The 19,232-nt window shown below is 37.8% G+C and overlaps 1 protein-coding gene across 6 annotated transcripts in view; it reads left to right on the plus strand.

The window, feature by feature from the left end:
* Mid1 (midline 1) overlaps positions 1–19,232 on the plus strand; it is a 363,560-nt gene that overhangs the window by 235,486 nt on the left and 108,842 nt on the right. For 4 of the 6 annotated variants that reach the window (XM_031371498.1, XM_031371515.1, XM_031371507.1 and 1 more), the window contains exon 2: positions 12,387–13,102. In XM_031371498.1, the coding sequence (XP_031227358.1) occupies positions 12,443–13,102 (660 nt within the window). In that variant the 5' untranslated portion in view covers positions 12,387–12,442. Of the gene's footprint in view, positions 1–1,023; positions 1,348–12,386; positions 13,103–19,232 lie in introns of those variants that run through there. The other 2 variants (XM_031371489.1, XM_031371522.1) reach the window with 2 other exon arrangements.

Below are 19,232 nucleotides of genomic sequence, written 5' to 3' on the forward strand. Positions count from 1 at the left end.
CCAGTTCAGGAGAGTAACATCAAGTTTTGGGAAAATGTATGGACTTTTTTGTAGTCTGTATATACCTATGGTATTACATTTGTATGTAGTGTATTTGATGCATGTCAAATCAGCATCCTGTGAATTCTGTATTCATAGATTTTAACCCAGTCCAAATGTAAAACATGTGAAATATGTTTTGTCTGTACTGATCATGTACAGACTGCTCTTGTCACTTTTTCCCAAATAATTTACCATAGCTTTATGTTAGGTATTATAGGTAATTCTGGGGTGATTTTAAATATGTGAGATGATGTGTATATATGCAAATGGAATGCCATTTTATATAACAAACTTGAGCATCCATAGGTATTGTTATTTTTAGTGGGGGTGCTCTGGAACCACTCATGGAAACCCACAGAAGACTATTGATACATAGGATACTTTTAAGGTGATTATGTATGCGATGTATGATAATATGTGTATAATTTACACATATATGTTGTATACTAAGATGATCCACTATAATGTACAAGTCTTTTTGGAAGAAAATATGAATGGTTTATTGTATCTGTACAAGGTATTGTTCCTCCTAATGTAAACTGAAAACTAACTTCTTTCAGAAATGAAATTTGAATTCTGAGGCTAAAGAAACAAAACAATGAGCATATTATTTTTAACATGAACAAGCATCCAGAACATAATGAAATAATGTGCTCAGTAGGGTGTTAAAAGGATGCAAGGTGTAGGAACTATCAAGTTTCTGACCGCTGGTCACTATGAAGTATTGTAGTACCATAAAAGCAGCTGCTGCAAATTACACACCCAGAGTAAGCCCCTAGCTTCTCCTTTGTCTTGCATGCAGTATGGGGAGCTGATATGTTTGCTTCTGACTTCAGGCACGATGTAGTCATCTGAACCACTGCTGGCCCCTGTAAGCAGGAAGAGTGCCTATCTCAGTGCCAAGTCATCATGCTTCTTGTCAAGGCAGTGGGTGTTAGCCTGACCTGAGCTGCCTTTCATTTTGTTTCAGCTGAGCACTGACCGGGTTAGGGGACAGGGAAGTCACAGTGGGGGCCATGGAAAAGGCAGTTGATTTCTTTAACTCAGGCAACCCTGGCAGAGTAGATGAGGTGGAGCTGGCCTTCCTGGAATTGTTGGACCGATTTTCCTGTTGTATTTCACTGTCGACTCTCTCACAGACACAGACACACACACACACACATACACACGCACACACACAGAGGACTGCTCCAGCTCTGCCTGCCACCCACCACCTGGTCTCAGTGGCCTGTCTGTCATTTTGTGGAAGCCCATCCTCTACCTACAGCGATGTTTCTTCAAAAAGAACTAGTGTGCAGTCTGCTGGTGGGTATTCAAGGGGATCTGTCTGTTGGAACCTTGAGTGGTGCTCAAAGGGCTCTTAACTGTTTTTGTTTTCAGCCTGCTTACCACGCTTCTAGGAACGGATTGCATGATGGAGGCTTTCTAGGGGTTTTCTTAACTGTTAAGACAGTGAAACAGATTGCTCATTTTCACTGCCACGAGTGTCTTTTGCTTGCCTATGTGTATAGATGAACTTCCAGGAGTATTTAAACATTTTGTTAAGTAAATTTGGAAGACTGGGTTTCAATTAAAATAATCAGACTGTGTGACCTAGCTCCCATTTCCCCTTAATTTTGATCATTAAAATGCTCATATCACCATAGACATCTGCCATGCTTCCAAATGATTCTTTTCAGGAATGATCATTCATTATTAGTCAGGTTGCATGGTCAGGCAAGTGTGTGATTATTTTAAAGGATGTCCTAGAGATCCAATTACTAAATGTGCATGTGTTACAGGCAGATGTGAAGTACAGGGAAATGGTTGCTTAATAGTTTGATTTGATTTGCATGAATTTCACCAGGTGAGGATTTGGTGACATTAAATCTTCCCTAGTTCTCATGTGAGGCAAAATGATTTCAATTGCAACCTGATTTCTCCTATGTAGAAACAAATAAGAAATTACAAATTGTTCTAAATATACTAATTGCTTGTTTGAAAATTCCAGGCTAGCATCTTGATGCTAATCCGCTTGTCATCTTTGCTTCATTTAGTCATTTTGGACCCCTCCAATTTTTTTGGCAGAAATCCATAGTTGTCTGTTACCAATTAAATGAATTTGGATGTGCTGACACTCTAAGGGCACATGTAGTGATATTGTAATTGTAGAGTAATGTTCATTACTTATAGAATGTCACTGGATCACCCTTTTCCCACAGGTTTCTCCTCATTATAGTATTTATGTTTTATCTGTGTACTGATCTGTGCCATAATAGGAGTGTGAAATTGCCAAATATTGTATCTCCAATTCCCAGTCTTGTAAAATAGCTTCAAATCCAAGAGAATCTCCTTTCTTTCTATCAAACTGCTTTCACTGTCCCTGCTTGGCTCCCCAGCCAGGGTAATAATGACTAAAGTAGGCCTTAGGTAGTATGTTGATTTGGTGGTTTTTATACCCTAGCGTTAAATACTAAGCTATGTATTGAATATGCAGAAGTTGAGTGCTTCTATGTCATTTAAAATTTATATCCTTAGTGAATTCACCTTGCATATAAGAACCAGTTTCTACTGAAGTTATTATATAATTTCCTGGTTTTGGACACTTCTTTGAATAAGAGAAAGGTCCTTCTGAACTCAGACTGTTGTAATCTTAAAGTCTCAGGTTGATTCCCAGTGTTTCTCATCAGTCATTTTGATATCTGTATTCTTCTGATCCATGATAGGAACACGATTCCACAATCATCAAAAACTATTGCACCTATAGTTCTATAATAAGAATAATGTCATACCCAATGCCCTAACATCATCAGTAAGTCAGCTTACCTTTTAATTCTGCCAGGTGATGGAGAGAGGAAATGTGGAGCATATTTCGAAAAAAAAATATAATTTCTTTGTGCCATTTTTTAGTGTTGTTTGTTGCTCACAATTCTTTTAAGAACTAACCTTTCTGAAACCATTTTTATAAGTCTTGGTATATCTTTCTATTGTGTTAAAGCAGTGGTTGTATAAGTTATTTACATAAAATTCATAGCAGTAGCAAAATTACAGTTATGAAGTAGCAACAAAAGTAATTTTATGGTTGTGGGTCACCACAACATGAGGAAGTACATTAAAGGATTACGGCCTTAGGAAAGCTGAGAAACACTGGGTCTTTCTTATCTGGTTGTATTTTGATATGTAAACCTTAGTTTCCACAGTCTAGAGGATATTTGGCACAGAACCAGATGATGTACCTTGGGAATCATCTAGGAAGTGGGTAAGGAACATCTGGTATTAACAATCAATCACTAGTAACCTAGAGTTGGTTTTTCCAGTTTGTTCCTTGATGCAGCACCCCATTCATTTACCTGATTGTAACAATATTCACAGCTGTTCACTGAGAGACTGAAAGTAAAATTATTCATGCATTGCATTTGTGATCATCTCTCTATATTCCAAATGAGGATGGCAATGAATAACAATTATGTTTCATGCAGTATGCAAACATGAGACAGAATATGGGTAGGTGGGGAAAAAAAATGTATCATCTCTGGAGGTACCTAATTCTTATTCTGATTATTTTTTAACTAACTTTTAAAATTAAATCTCTCTCTCTGTGTGTGTATGTGTGTGTGTGTGTGTGTGTGTGTGTGTGAGTGTGTGTGTGTGTGTGAGTGTGTATGTGCACGAGAGTGCACTCTGGCATGTCCATGGAGTTCAAAGAACAACTTGTGAGAGTGAGTTCTCTCTTTTACTGTTCAGATTCTGAGGACCAGACTTAGGTTTTTAAGGTTGGCAGCAGGTGTCTTACACACTGAGACATCTTCCCAGCACTCTCAGTCTAACTCTTGATCATGAAAGTGAAACTTGCATGGTCTACTGAGTTTGGTCATGGATTGAAATTTGCAATGAATGATGCTAGGGATACTAGATGTTTCCTCGAGGTCTAGGTTATGTTAACTGCATTAAAGATCCTGAGAGGCTTTACAAAATACCTTTGTGAAATTCTAACATGATGGCAAGGGTTTTGATAGTGCAGGCTTGAAGCTTACATCTTTTTTTTTTGTATTTACTTTCCAGGTCAATATTATGCTTTTTTCTTTTACCTCAAAGGAGAATAAAAAAAATGAGTCCAATAGGCACAAAAGGCTATGATTATTAAGAGTATCTATCCTGTGGTCCCCCAAACTTCTTTCTTAAAGCCAAACCCTGTAACAGTGGTCCCTGTGCCATGTCTCTTGAATTGGAAATTTTCTCCTTCCCTTTGTTTTCTCCCATGGCCTAATCCATAAACAATATCCCATCCCAGGAAAGTTCTCCTTGTGGAATAAATGTATCTTCAATATAGAAATACCTTACGATGAAGGAACATACAGGGAACAGCAACTGGCCTTCTGCTCAGGCAGCTAACCAGCTGTTATCAACCACCTTAACCACCATCTTGTGCCCAGATTCTGTTATCCATACAGCCCTCCCCACTAACTCTTTATCCCTTTGTTAATTTATTTTCCTTGATTTTATGAGGTGTGTACTCTTGCATTAAGGTTTTATCACCTATGAGGGTTTGTTGGTCATTTGGTTCAAGTCACATGTTCATTCATAAGAAGCCTACATTTGAGATTGTGAATGTTTTCTTCAAAGGAAGCTTGGGGAGGGGGTGCATGTGTACCCACATGTACACACACACACACATACATGCACACACATGCACGCATGCACATATGAGCTCATGCATTCATGCTCATGTCTGAGCTCATGATTGCAATTTCATCCTTAACTGATTTAGAACACATTGAAAGAATAGGATGAGTCACATAATTTAAACTTATGTCTTGTTACTCTGTTGTGTAGGAAGAAATGTTTTACAGTAAATAGTTTAGTGATTTGCTGAGTAGGATAATTTTATCACTTTGTATTTTTCAGCTTAAAAGATTACTTTGCAATTATTAAGTGTAAATAATTAACATATGTCACATTGTTCAAAGCTGTCTTTTTAAACATTTCTTCATTATTTAATTTGAAGTTGCTAAATACAATAGCGGCCAGAACACTTTTGACCTCTGAAAGATTCCATTCTCATCTAAAATCCCCCCCAGAGACAACAAACAAACAAACACTACCAGACACGAAATCAAAAGAAAAATTATTCAAGGAAAATGATTTATGCTAGGAAGAAAAACAAAAGGCAGTTGTAAGGAATGGCAAATGATCTCATTTCTGTGGCTTAAGAATTTAGGGGTCTTAAAGTTGAAGGTGTAGTTTGAAGAAACTTGGGCAAGACTTTGAAAATGGAGATGAGATGCAAGATAGGATTTATAGTTTGGATAATAGGGAAACTCTTCTGTTTTGTACCATGGAGAAAAGTGATATGAAAAAGCTATAGTCCAGGGAGCAAGTTATAAGCAGTAAACTCAAGGAAGAAAGATCAGGACTAAATCACATTTGGAGCTGGAGAGGGGACTCAGAATGTTTGCTGCTCTTCTAGAGGGCCAAAGTTTAGTTCTCAGTACCCATGTCAGGTGGCTTAGAGTGGCCTATAATTTCAGCTCCAGAGGCTTCAATGTACTCTTCTGGTCTCCGAGGGCTCTTGAACTCAGGTGTACATAACCACATATGGATCCATGCATATAAATTAATAAAAATAAAATAAATCTTTGAAAAAGAAATCAAAGGAAAAGGCTGTGTTTTCTTTTTGGAGGGAAAGGCAATGATCTAATATTGTATCAGAGAGGGTCTGGATTACAGAAAACAGGGAAAAGGAAACCAATATGAGGAGCACACATTTCTTACCCAATGCTTTGAATTTTTGAGATGGAGAATGCATTTGTTTCTACTGAAAAATTCCTTTGCAACAAACCTGATAGCCTTTAATACCACAAATCCATTATTTTATAAATTTAAAAGTCTGAAATCACACATAAATTGCCTATTTATCAAAGTATCTACTGATTTCTGCTTGTTCTGGAGGATGTGGGATGACATCCATTTTCATTCTTCTATCACCAGCTTTTAGATGCTTTAGGCTGTGGCCTTGTCCTTTGTCTTCAAAGCAGCCATGCTGGTCTTGATTTGCTCACATCACTCTGACTTTGACTCCTCTGTTGGACTCTTCCACTTTTATGAATTCTTTTGATGCTTTTTAGTCTCTTGAATAATCCTAGATAATCTCCTTATTGCAAAATTAGCTGCCTGCAAGCCTTAATTACTGCTGTAACATTAATCATTATTTTCTCCTTTTATCTATGTTATATACAAATCCCCAGATATAGTTTGTAGATATCTTTGGGGTCATTGCTTTGCCTTCTTCACAGAGGAAGGACTAGAAAATATAGCAGGTTTCTTACTTTTGAGGGTGGTGAAAGAGGCACTTTAGGAGACACCTGTAGAAAAGATAGATTGGAGGAGGAGATGTGTAAGTCACTCCCCTGAGAGTTGCATTCTGACTCAGAAGCAGTTACAGACCATGAAGCTGAGGCTTGTGAACACTGAAGTGACATCCCTGGAAAATGGTGCTTTGAGACTCAAACCTAGAAATCAATTTCATGAAAAGTAACCATGAAATGAGTTAACACACTGGCTTACCTTTTGGAAGGAAGGACATATTATAATCCTCCAGGGCTTTGATGAACAGAAAGAAGTCAGCAGCCAGAGAGAGAGAGAGAGAGAAAGAAAGAGGGAGAGAGAGAGAGAGAGAGAACCTTGAGAAGGATAATTTGGATAATTGCAGTGTTACTCAGAAGGAGAGGACCATATCTGAAGAAGTAAGAAGTGGACCATTATTCATCTCATTCTTTTATCCACAAAAACCTCCATTTATTTGCTTTCTGTTGTGAAGAAGTGTTTTTTCTTGGTAAATGCATTTCTTGAGAAGTGCCCAGGTATCAAAGGATACAAGGTTTCACTGAACTATATCACTAAAGACAATCCTGCTTCTAGATGTGATTAGAATGGCTACTAGAATTGTAGGGTGAATCTGTGGGCTCATGCTCAAGGACAAGCAGGCAGCTTACATCCAGCATGGTGAATGTCCTACATTTTTTTAAAATTATCTTTTCAACTCTTTTTGCTTACTATTATGCCCTGTTCTATATAGACCAACTGCAGGCAGGCAAAGGTGTGAATGCTGAATTGCTGCTATTCCCAGTCTGTTGAAGAGAGTTCTCATGATTATCACTTCCTTCTCCTGAATAAAGACAAATCAGCCCATTCATTAAAATGTTGAGCTATAGAATTTCCTGACAACAATATGCACGTGTGGTTTCCTTCTATTGTAGTAAATTCTAAGAAGTTAGCTAAAAAAAAGTTGAACTGTAAATGTTAGGCAAAAACACAAAAGAAAGATAACTTTTTTTTGCACAAATCCTACCCCTCCGCACACTATCTTGTCGATGGGCCTTGCTCAATTTTTAAAAATTGACTCACCCTTTACCCTGGAGAAACTTTCCTGTTGCTTTTTCCTCTTGTATAGATTTGATTATGCTGTCTTTGGATTTCCTATTTTATTGTTACCTAACATATTATTTCCATTTTTAGATATATTTTATGTGTATGAATGTTTTGCACGCATCTGTATCTGTGTACTGCATTCATGCCTAGCACCTGTGGAGGTCAATGAAGGCATTGTGCTGGGAACTGAACCCAGTTTTTCTGCCAAGAGCAGCAAGTGCTCCTAACTGTGGAGCCATCTCTTCTGCCCTAGTATTCCCCATCCCCCTCTCTAGTGAACTGTTAAGTCACCAAGACCAGGGCTAGGTATTGCCTGAACCTCCTACAGAACCAAGTCCATGGAAAGACATTAATATTTTATTTAGGAAAAAATAGTATTTTAATCTCTCTAGATATTTTAAAGAAAGATAAAAAATGAGGGGAATGACATACATAGATATTATTTAGTAATAAAAATGACGTGTAGCAACTTCTGTAGAATTTACCATAGATATAAACTCAGAAACCCTCCCGTTTTGGAATTATGTGACTCAAAGGCTTAACAGTTTGGCTGAACTTCATTTGTCACATCTAGCCACCTTCTCAGCACTTAATTCAGTTAACTATTTATAGTGTAGACATTTGCCCAAAACACCATGTGGAGTACTGTGGCAATAAAAGGAAAATAATCAGATCTGAGCAGCTGCTATTAAATCATTCCTACATGAATTGCTCCAAGCACTGAGCTCACATCTTTTCCATTGATGTCAGGGTGAAATCCCATTGTATATAATTTGCTGTTAACACGGGGAACATGCGCTCACTTGTTTGACTCTGGCTTTTCCATCTTTCCTGTTGTTACCTACCTGACATTTTATTCATACTTTCCTGCTGGTGATTTTTATTTTATTTTCTGACCAGGTGTGTGTATCTCTCTCCTCTGAAGATAAGATCTGAAGGTGAAATCTGGCTCATTATTTGTTTTTTAAAATGCAGTTGTATTAGAGTCTAGCTATGCTCATTCCCTTATGTGTTCTTTATGCTAATTTGTGCAATGTCTATCCCATGGCTCCCAAAACAAAAAGCATTTTTTGCCCTGCCTCTTATATAGAAAGCTGGCTGACTTCTATCTCAGTGATTGACAGATCCTTACAGGAAAGATTTATGCTTTATTCATCCAGCTTCAGCCCATTAGAACTGAAGAAATCAATGAATGCTTGAGTTTATTGTACATTGGACATTATTCTAGCTATTTCTGACACATGCTGCAAAGAGAAAAACATCTCTGGCTTCACACAGCACTTTCTGGTGCTAGAGATATGAGAGGAAGATATCAATAAGCAAAGTAATAGAATATGTAAGCAATAGAGATATAAAGAACAACAAACTGAGATAAAGCAAGAAGGGTTTCCATAGTGGGTGGGTAGTTATGGTGGTAGTGTGGCATTTAGTTTTGTGTGGGTTCAGCTAATGTGACTGTAGAGCCCAGAGTCTCTATTATAAAGACTGTATGGGTTGGGTAGAAGATGGGATGTGTTTGGCATATCTGTGGGTTGACAAGGGAGCCATTTGCCCAGAGCAGAACAAGAAAGGAGTAGCGTGGGAGGAAATGAGCTCACTGTCTGTCTGTTTTCTAGGGCTGGTTTTATTGTGGTGAATTTCCATTTGACTGACATGGGAAGCCCCTGAAGGGAAGAACAAAAAAGAGGCAGAATCTTTCATGTTTTAACAGGTTCTGTAGCTGCTGGGTGGAAAAATAGACTATAAGGAGAATGGCAAGAATGAGAAGAAGCCATGAAAGCATTTAGAAAGGTCTTGGGATAACCCTGGTATGAGGTGATGATGGCTGGGATTGTGATAATAAAGATGAGGTGAAGACAGCACAAGGTTCAGCCTTCTTAGACCAGCTTAGTACCTAGCATAAGTAGCCTTCTCTTGAATTGGTGAATACAATGTCAGCATTCCCACTGGGGTGCACAGTAGAACCACCCTTGGGAATTCCAATAGTATAGTACCACTATGGGATAGAACTCTGGCACTTCTACTAAAACATAGTCATTATGCAATGTTTATCTTTTACTGTCTGGTTTATTTCAATATTTCACTTGCCATAATATCCTCTGATTGCATGCATATTGCCGCACATGATAGAATTCCATTTTTCTGACCACGTAGAATTTCATTGTGTGTATATACTCCATTTGTTTATCTGTTTATCAGATGAACACTTAGGTTGTTCCCATTACATGGCTACTGTGAGTCACGTCACAGCAAACAGGAGTGCAAATGTCACTTTAACATACTTATTTTACTTCTGAATTATATGACAATGCTATCTTAAGTTTTAATAAATGAAAACTCTATTTTACTTGTATGTGTTTCATATATATCAGTATGTATATGCATAATCACATATGTGTAAGCACACTGTTGTGTGCCTGCTTGTGGAACCATGAGTTTACATTGGGACTATCCCTTGATTGCTCTACACCTTATTCATTAAGGCAGGGTATGATACCAGAGTTCTGGCTAACTAGCTTTCTCTGGAGGATGCTATGTCTCCTTCCATGCACTGGAATTAGAGATGCCCATCTAGCATTTATGTGCATTCTGGGAATTGGTGCTCCAGTGTTCATATTATATGATACACATTACATGGTGGGTGGTTTAACTATTGAGCATCTACCCATTACCACTTTCAGATTTTTGCTTTTTACTTTTAAAGTTTCTCAACACTACTTTTTGTTGTTGTTGGTGGTGGTGTTTTGTTTTATGTATTGGCTTATAATATGGTACCATCAATATAAGTGCAAATACTGTATATATGAAAATAAAAATTAAATGATAATAAGTAGGTTGTGCATGATGGTGTGCTCCTGTAATAGTACTTCACTCCTATGATCCCAACACTCAGGAGACGGAGGCAATAGTATTGTTTGTAGCCAGCCTGTAATATATAGCAATACTCTGTCTCAAAAAAGAACATATTTAAATAAGTAAATAGCATAATTAATGATAACTATCATGTAATAAAGCATAGGAAAAGGCCTATATTTTTCCTTTTGACTTTTATGCTTCTGATAGAAAAGGAAAAGCAATTTGACAAGGAGATAATTTTCTACTCACAATTAATCAAAGTCTTGCTTAATAGACCAAGCCTTCCAACTTCTTCAGAGTCATCTATGGGTACAATGGACTGGGTCCTAGGGAGGATGATGAAGTTTTTTTGTTATAAGAGTAGCCTTTGGCTTTACATTGTAGATTGTGAAATGATGAGTATGAATTGGGTATTTCAAATTACAGCCACTCCTTTATTAAGCAGTAAATATGAGTGACAAGTTGCCAGTCATCTTTGAGCTAGTAATTTCCTCTTCTATTCTTTAACAGGCCCAGGGCCTTCTTTATACTTCTTAGTGATCTTGTTTCAGTTGGTAGTGAGCTGACAGTGTTTCAGCAAAGCAATGCACCCGTCGTATTTCAGATAGATGATGTTTCATAAAAGGTCACCTGATTCTAGAAACCCTGCATTTTGTATAGAAGTGGAGGTGTGAATACAATTGACTGATTGCCAGAATCGCTATACACAGTTTTGGAAGTGATGCCTTCCCATAAACCTAACTGAGGATTTTCTACCCTTGTGAGTGAATTGAACCTCCTGACCTGGTAAACTGCACTATTCTCCCACAGCTTGCAATGGGCTGCAGCTAATATGCCAGGCAGCATTCTACAGACCTCTTCTAATGGGCTGGAAAGGGAGAAGGTTCAAAAAGGCTTAGTTCCCAGGCCTGCTAATGAGCAGGAGGCCTCTTCACCCTAATGAACTGGTGCTTGTGTGGGATTGTTTGTCATCTCTTTTTGAAGGGAAGGCAGGCAGGAGTTCACAAAAGCTACGAGGTATTTATGGGAAAGGGAATGTTCAGCTGGGCCACCCCACCCGAAGGTGGCCTGGAGGGGAGCAACAGAGCTGGCAGAGGTCATGACTGGGCCAGCAGGGTTGTAAGTGTGAGACAAGACCTCCTGCCAGCCAGGCCTGTTGCTAGCAACAGGGAGCAGCCTGAGATAAGATATTTTGGGCCAATTGGGCTGCACTGGGATCCTCAGGAACCTTTACATAGTCTTTATAACATGCTTTCTAAACTGAAATTATTACTCTTAGAATTTGTCAAATGAATGTGAGATAATATTAGCCATCAGTATTTCAGTCTTCAGAAAGGCTCTCATAGTTTTCTGTATTTCTCTCTGTCTCCCACACCCCATTTCTGGATTAATCAATACATGAGCAATGAACATATGCCAAAATTACTACCTCTACTGTGAGCATCTTTGTGAAAAATCCGTTATCTTATTTCCTCAAGAATGTCTTGAGAAATGATGTTCTCAATTTAAACATGATTATTTCTACTGAAATGCATTCATTTAAGTTCCTATACACTTAATGTTCATCTCTATAACAAGTGTGTATAACAAGTGTGTGTGTCCTGCTATTACAAACTGAGAGTCTTTAAAATACATATACATTAATATTTAAGTTCACAAATTCAAAGTTGTGAGTGACTATATTTCATTAACAAGTTTATGCATTTTAATTTTAACCAAAAGGAAAATTTGTTAGTGGTGTAAGATTACTCTGATCGTACACCAGTTAGAGAAATTACAGTTTCTGTTACTTATCAGTTTGAAGTTAAACCTTTTAAAAGCCAAAGCTATAAAAACCTATAAACAAACAACAATAAACATTAAAAAAGAAAGCTGCCACTTTCAACAATCAGAAATTTGAGAAAATGACAGGCTCATTTTTTTTTTAATCATTTGTTCCCAGTAAAGACAGACATTTGGAACATAACACATAATTTCCCTTCCATGACCTATGTTTGGAATTATTATGAGATGCATTCGAAGCTGACAGCTCCCCCTGGCTGACCCCTCATGCTTAATCCAATCTTACGTTCTCTTTCCAGATAGCTGATCAGCTTCCTTGGATTTTGCTGATGACCCCAGAGAGTTTTGCCTGAAGATGGAAACACTGGAGTCGGAGCTGACCTGTCCTATTTGTCTGGAGCTTTTTGAGGACCCTCTGCTGCTTCCCTGTGCACATAGCCTCTGCTTCAACTGTGCCCACCGCATCCTGGTCTCTCACTGTGCCACCAACGAGCCTGTGGAGTCCATTAACGCCTTCCAGTGCCCCACCTGCCGGCATGTCATCACGCTCAGCCAGCGAGGTCTAGACGGGCTCAAGAGAAACGTCACCCTACAAAACATCATTGACAGGTTTCAGAAAGCATCTGTGAGCGGGCCCAATTCTCCCAGTGAGACCCGCAGGGAGCGGGCCTTTGACACCAACACCATGTCCTCTGCTGAGAAGGTTCTCTGCCAGTTCTGTGACCAGGATCCTGCCCAGGATGCTGTGAAGACCTGTGTTACTTGCGAAGTGTCCTACTGCGATGAGTGCCTGAAAGCCACTCATCCGAACAAGAAGCCCTTTACAGGCCATCGTCTGATTGAGCCAATCCCGGACTCGCACATCCGGGGGCTGATGTGCCTGGAGCACGAGGATGAGAAGGTGAATATGTACTGTGTGACCGATGACCAGTTAATCTGTGCCTTGTGTAAACTGGTTGGGCGGCACCGCGATCATCAGGTGGCAGCTTTGAGTGAGCGCTATGACAAATTGAAGGTTAGTCCGATCCGCCTTAAGCCAACCCCTTTCTGCCAGCAAATGTCATGGAAATAAGAAGTATATTCACTGCTAGCTGCATAGCAGGTGAAGAATTTCTCTTCACCTTTGTTGTCTGATTAGTTGTAGCATGTTTTTGGCAGCCTATAAATGTTACACAATGAGGGTATCTTGTAAAAGTTGACTGCTGCTTGTAATTTTACTGTTGTCAAGGTGAGGGCAAATTCTAAAAATCTGGATCATTTTCAACTCTTGCTGTTTTCTGGATCAATTTCAATGTCAGCAGTTGTTGCAAAGAGAGGAGAGAGAGAAAGCATGGAGGGAAGGAATGGTGAGGGAAAGAGAAAGAGAAATATAAAAATCTATCTTTTGAGCATTTTGCAGACATTTATATTCTTCACTCATGCAGGAAAAAGTAATTTACTCACGTTATACCTTTATCTAGTTATTACACAAACAAAAGACTAGAAAGAAGAATGTGTGTAGCAAATGTCTGTATCAAATGTGGGATTTTAGAGGACATGTGACCTTCTTGTGTAAATGATATTAGGCTTATTGGTGAACTATAATGTTCTGACAGTCTCCGGTTTCATGAAAGCATTCCTGTCTGTATAAGCTTCTTTTATTTGGCGATTTTACAGGCAAGACTGTCTGAATTTCACTCACTTCTAGTATGAAATTATCCAAATTCCAGCTTGGGGGTAGTAATTAATACGGTTATAGGTTAACATAAAAATACTCTCTAAATAAGTTTAGAAAGCAGCAGGGAACAAATAAAAAAACCAAACCTGATGTCTATTCAACTTCAGTTGACAGGGAATGGGTCTAATTATTGCAAGCTGAGCTGAGAGAGTTTGTATGAGGCATTATGTTCATCAGCTAATTTTTAGATCACAAGACACTAATTAAAAGGAAAGGAAGTATAAGTTAAAAGTGCTACGTAAATATATACTGAAGTCCTTCCTCTCAGAAAAAACAGAGCAACTTGTTGAGCAAATAGAATTAATCAGATGACCCAAAGAGTATCATTGCTTAGAGAATATCATAACCTTTAATAAATGGTTCCTATTCCTTCTCCTAGTGCTAATTTACTTAGGCTACATATGCGATTTTACCATGGTGAAGATTAACGAACTACATCTGGAATTCAACTTTGTGATTATTTGACACACTGAGGGAAGTTTGCACGCTAAAGGGAATCCCTCCTTCTAAATGTGCTAGGGGAAGCAAATGCAGTACCTGCACAGTATACATCACTTCAAATGTCCAAGGAGTGAGTGGCTGCAATCCATCTTTTTACCATATATGGAAGTTTGCCACAAGAATTTAGGTAACACAGGCAAGGGAAGATAGATGGCCATTATATTTCGCTGAATTGCATAGCAGTAGTAGAGAAAAGTACCACCAAAGTGTTTAACAGAGAAAGGAGTGTGCATGAAATTATAGTTAAGTTGGTTGTTCAAAATTCCAGATAGCTGTTAGCTTGTGAAATCTGAGGTGATCTTTTTTAAATCTTTCTTGTGCTTAGGAAGTATGTCCTTTGGAATGATTGAATAGTGATCTTTGGTCTTCCTTTCCTTTTTTGTCCTTTATCACGAAAATATTCTTCTCATTAAATTAAGGGTTGTTTGTTAGAACAACATCATTATAATGAGGCTGCATATTCAACAACTTCCAGGCTGGTTATTTGCAGGTAATTAAGTTCTGCTCAGTGTCCATGTGCTGTCACAGCACGGTCATTAATTGTTTACCTAACATCTTCAAATTTACGAGGAGATACTGCCGTAGCCCTTTCTGTGATGAAAATACAAGTCTTCAGTCGTAAGTTCAGTACATTTGTCTAATCAAACATATGGAATACCAGGCATTAATATTGTCACAGAGAGGGTCTGGCAATTAACCATGTTATACATTTTATTTTCTAATTACAGAAATATAGGCATATTAACAACCTCTAATGTACCGAAACACATGTGCAGCTGTTTAACAAAATATGTTTATGAGCAATTATTTACAGCTATTCCATGAAATGTGTTTTTAAGCATTTGCATAGATAACATACCAGCAGAGCATATTTGTTCAGGAATATGCAGTTCATGTTAGAAACAAATCATAATCATATAAGATACTTGGGAGGTGATGATCTTAGTCATCATAAAATGATGAATATATATATTTCTTGTTTTACATAAACCTAGTACAATATAAATCCTGATTTAAAAAATGAATTAATAGCATAATAAAGAGAAGCAATCAAGAAACTATATGTTTTAGTAGTTATTACATCAGTCTCAAAAAGTAAATTGTGGCTGGGCAGTGGTGGTATATGCCTTTAATCCCAGCACTTGGGAGGCAGAGGCAGGCAGATTTCTGAGTTCGAGGCCAGCCTGGTCTACAGAGTGAGTTCCAGGACAGCCAGAGCTACATGGAGAAACCCTGTCTCAGAAAAAACATTTTTAAAAAAAGTAAATTGTGCTCTGTAGGATTTCATATTGATACATATTATGCTGATATGATTGCAAATAATAATTGTTTCCTTTAATAACCTAAAATTGGGGGATCATTTTTAATTTCATTAGATTTCAGTGTAAAAGGTATATGAAATGAAATATAGCTGGGCATAGTAGTCCATGCCTTTAATTCCACCATTCAAGAGGCAGAGACATATGGATATCTATGAACTGAAGGCTTGCTTGGTCTTCATAGTGAGATCTAAGCCAGCAAAGACTATATTTTGAAACCCTATTCAAACAAAACAAAACAAAACAAAACAAAAACAAATAAAATGTAGTTCTGTACATTGACATCTTTAACTGAAGCACAAAAGATAAAATTTCAACATGTAGGATTCATAGATGTAAAATCTTCCACATCCCCTTAGAGACCTTGTCTCAAAAACTAAAAATATTAAAAATATCTTTCACATCATTTGAAGGAGTGTCATGCCAGCAATCTGTACCTTTCAGGGATTATGCTTGGTAAATGCTCATGAGATAGGGAAGTGAGAGAAAATTAAACTCACAATTCCTAAAGTCTGTTGTTTAAAGTAACAAGTGAAGTCTCCTTGTCAAGTGCAGCCTCTAAATGAGGCACATCAAAACATAGACGTTTCAAAACATCATTTTAATTGAGTTTTAAGAAGCCCTCCAGCCATACATACTCTACTTAAAAAGTGGATTTGTGAGCCACATAACTGACATATAAGAGAGACTAATAATTCATTCTAGAGTTTCCAAGAAATTGCAGTGAAGCAATTCCTCTCTTAATGTGTGCACATAACATACTGCGCCTCTTGTTTCTTGGGTCCAGTTGCACTTATGAAAATATGCCGTTGGAGAATGTTGACCTTTCATTGTCCTTCATGTGCCCCTTCAGACAAGCTAAAACTGAAGCTTGAAACTGCTTTTGCTATGCTCACTTTAAAGGCTGGTGGTGGGAGTTTCTTCATGCAGTGCAGCTTTCAGTGGATCAAACCACTGAGAATTATTATTCCTCTGAAAGTTCCAGATAAAGCTCAAGTTTATGTAGCTCTTTGCATATGGAGGCAGAGATAGGGAATTCTGCTCTTAAGTTTGTTTGTTTATGAGATAGGGTCTCACTGTGAGGCATTGACTTGCCTGATACTTGTTATTTAGCCCAGACTGGCCCTGAATTCTTAGCGTTCTCCCACCTCAACAGTGTAAGTGTATACTATCATGCCTAGATGAGGTTCTATATTTTTAAAATCTTTCCCAATTTACAACAATGGTGTGAGGAGGATACTGAGCTACATATTGTTTTCTTTTTTTTTTTTCTTGGTATTTCTATAAAAATAGTAATGTAACAGGGCCTGGTTTTACAGACCTGTAATCCTACTTACTCCAGAGCAGTGGTTCTCAACTTTCCTAATGCTGGGATACTTTAATACAGCTCCTCATGTTGTGGTGACCCCCAACCATAAAATTATTACCTTGATACTTCATAACTGTTATTTTGCTACTACTATGTGTTGTAATCTAAGTATCTAATATACACGATATATTACATGCAACCCCCAAAGAAGATATGGCCCATAAGTTGAGAACTGCTGCTCTAGAGAATGAGGCAGGAGGATATTAAGGGTTCAAGGCTAGCCAGGGCAACATAATTTGTGACACACTCTTTCAAACAAAGAGCTAACAGAAAGAACTGGAGTTATTGATCATTGGGAGAGTGCTTACCTAGAATGTAAGATGATATGTACTCAAATGCCAGTACCACTAAAAATCCTATTTATGTATTCTGCTTACTCTGTCATTTAGAAAGTACATTTTAGCTAAGTAGAAACTAAAGTTCTCTTCATACCACTGTCATTTTCCTTGTTTCAAGTCATTTGAAGCTATGTTACTAATAACATACAAGATAACAGACTTTCTGAGAGGTAATGGATAATTAAGTTAATATCTATTTAGTAAGTCAAGGTCATAGGTACAGAAGCAATCACCACCTTTGTGGAGGTAACAGACTTGTAGGAAAATCTAACAGACAAATGATTTTCCTTGCTGTTGGTAATACTGTATCCAAATCAAGGGCACAGATTCCAGTCTGAGAGATGGAAAAAGTCTTCCCAGAAAAGAAAACTCCACATATAACTTTCAAGTCTTATGTTAGAAAGCAATGTCAAGTTTAATAAATACTTATAAAAACTCCTGTATCCATCATTCAAGTTTGACTTTTTATCACATACTACATCATTTTTGTAATCTTGTACAGGTTTTTGAAGCAGTTCACAAGTATTTTAGATTAGATTTTCATTTAAATTATACACAGGTTTTATCATATTTCACCACATGGTATTTTAAGAAAATGAGTCATGTATTTTATAAAATGTTTGGTTATGTGGGGAGTCTCACCAGTTCCAATTGTCTCCTTCAAAAATATAGTTTCTGTTTGTGCATATTTCATGGCAACATTTCCATAGTCTACAATGGGAATATATTTTTCAATAGTCCTATGGGGTTAACATAAGTCTTGAAATATTTGTGAAATACATAAAACTGACATTTTAATTTAATTTATTTGGTATGAAAATATTTATGATGGAGCTGGAAGAAAGTACCTCCAGTACCCAATTCTTATGGTAAAACTCAAAGCCACTTCCCTTCCCTCCTTTTCACCTGACTACTCTCTCCTATCTGATTTCTCCTATCCTTCACTTGCTGAGAGAAATTTACTATTGCTTGATGATTTATTATGATTGGGATCATTTTTTCTAAGGTCTGGGAGTTCAGGAAAGTGCACAGACAAGTACACAAGGTACCTCTGAGTCATGGGACTGTGTAAACAAATGTAATAGTTGGGCACATTACTTAATGTTCCTGTTCCCCACTTTACTTGTCTATAAAACAAGGCTAGTAATGTCCTGTGCTTTCTTTTACAGAAACATGGGAGAATAAAATAAAGTGTTTCATGTAAACTCTTAGCATTGTACCAGGCCCAGAGAAAGCCTGCAATATGTCAGAACTACTGTTAGAAACCAGGACTCAGTGTGCAATGGTTAAATGTGTGGAATTTGGCATTTCACTGGCTGTCCAATATTGTTTTAGTTATTGCTTGCCATATTTATGTGTGAGATAAGAGTGCATGTTGTTATTTTAATGTAGTTTGTAGTTTGAAAAGTGCCTAGCCACAGGTAGAGGCATGCCAATTAGAACCACTTGCTGAATGACGTGCCGAAGTGATTGATAGGTTAGACAACTGTTTTGGGATTCAGAGGAGGAAGAGAAGACTTGTGTTGAGTAGACTAAACCTTGCTTCAGGGTGGTGGGATTTAAGCTGTGTTGACAGATGAGTGGATTATGCATCAAAGCAGCTGAATAGAGCTTCTGCGCGTGCACTGGGCCAGCAGAGACCTGTTTGTAGCAATAGACAAGGAAGCTTAGGATCCTGGACAATGTTGCCTTGTATTTGGGGTGCTGAATGAGAGGCCAGAAGAGACAATATCAGAAGAGGCTTCTTTAAAGAAGATTTTTGAATCTTTGAATTTAAGGTTAAGCATTTGAGGCATGTTTTACTCCTGTCTGTAAAATAACAGTGAAATAATTTTCTTATTCAGGGAGGGTGATGCATAGAATGTTTTATGCAAGAAAGGTCAAATGAGAATATCAGATAC

Source organism: Mastomys coucha, chromosome X (genome assembly GCF_008632895.1).
Source record: "Mastomys coucha isolate ucsf_1 chromosome X, UCSF_Mcou_1, whole genome shotgun sequence".
Classification (NCBI taxonomy): Eukaryota; Metazoa; Chordata; class Mammalia; order Rodentia; family Muridae; genus Mastomys; species Mastomys coucha.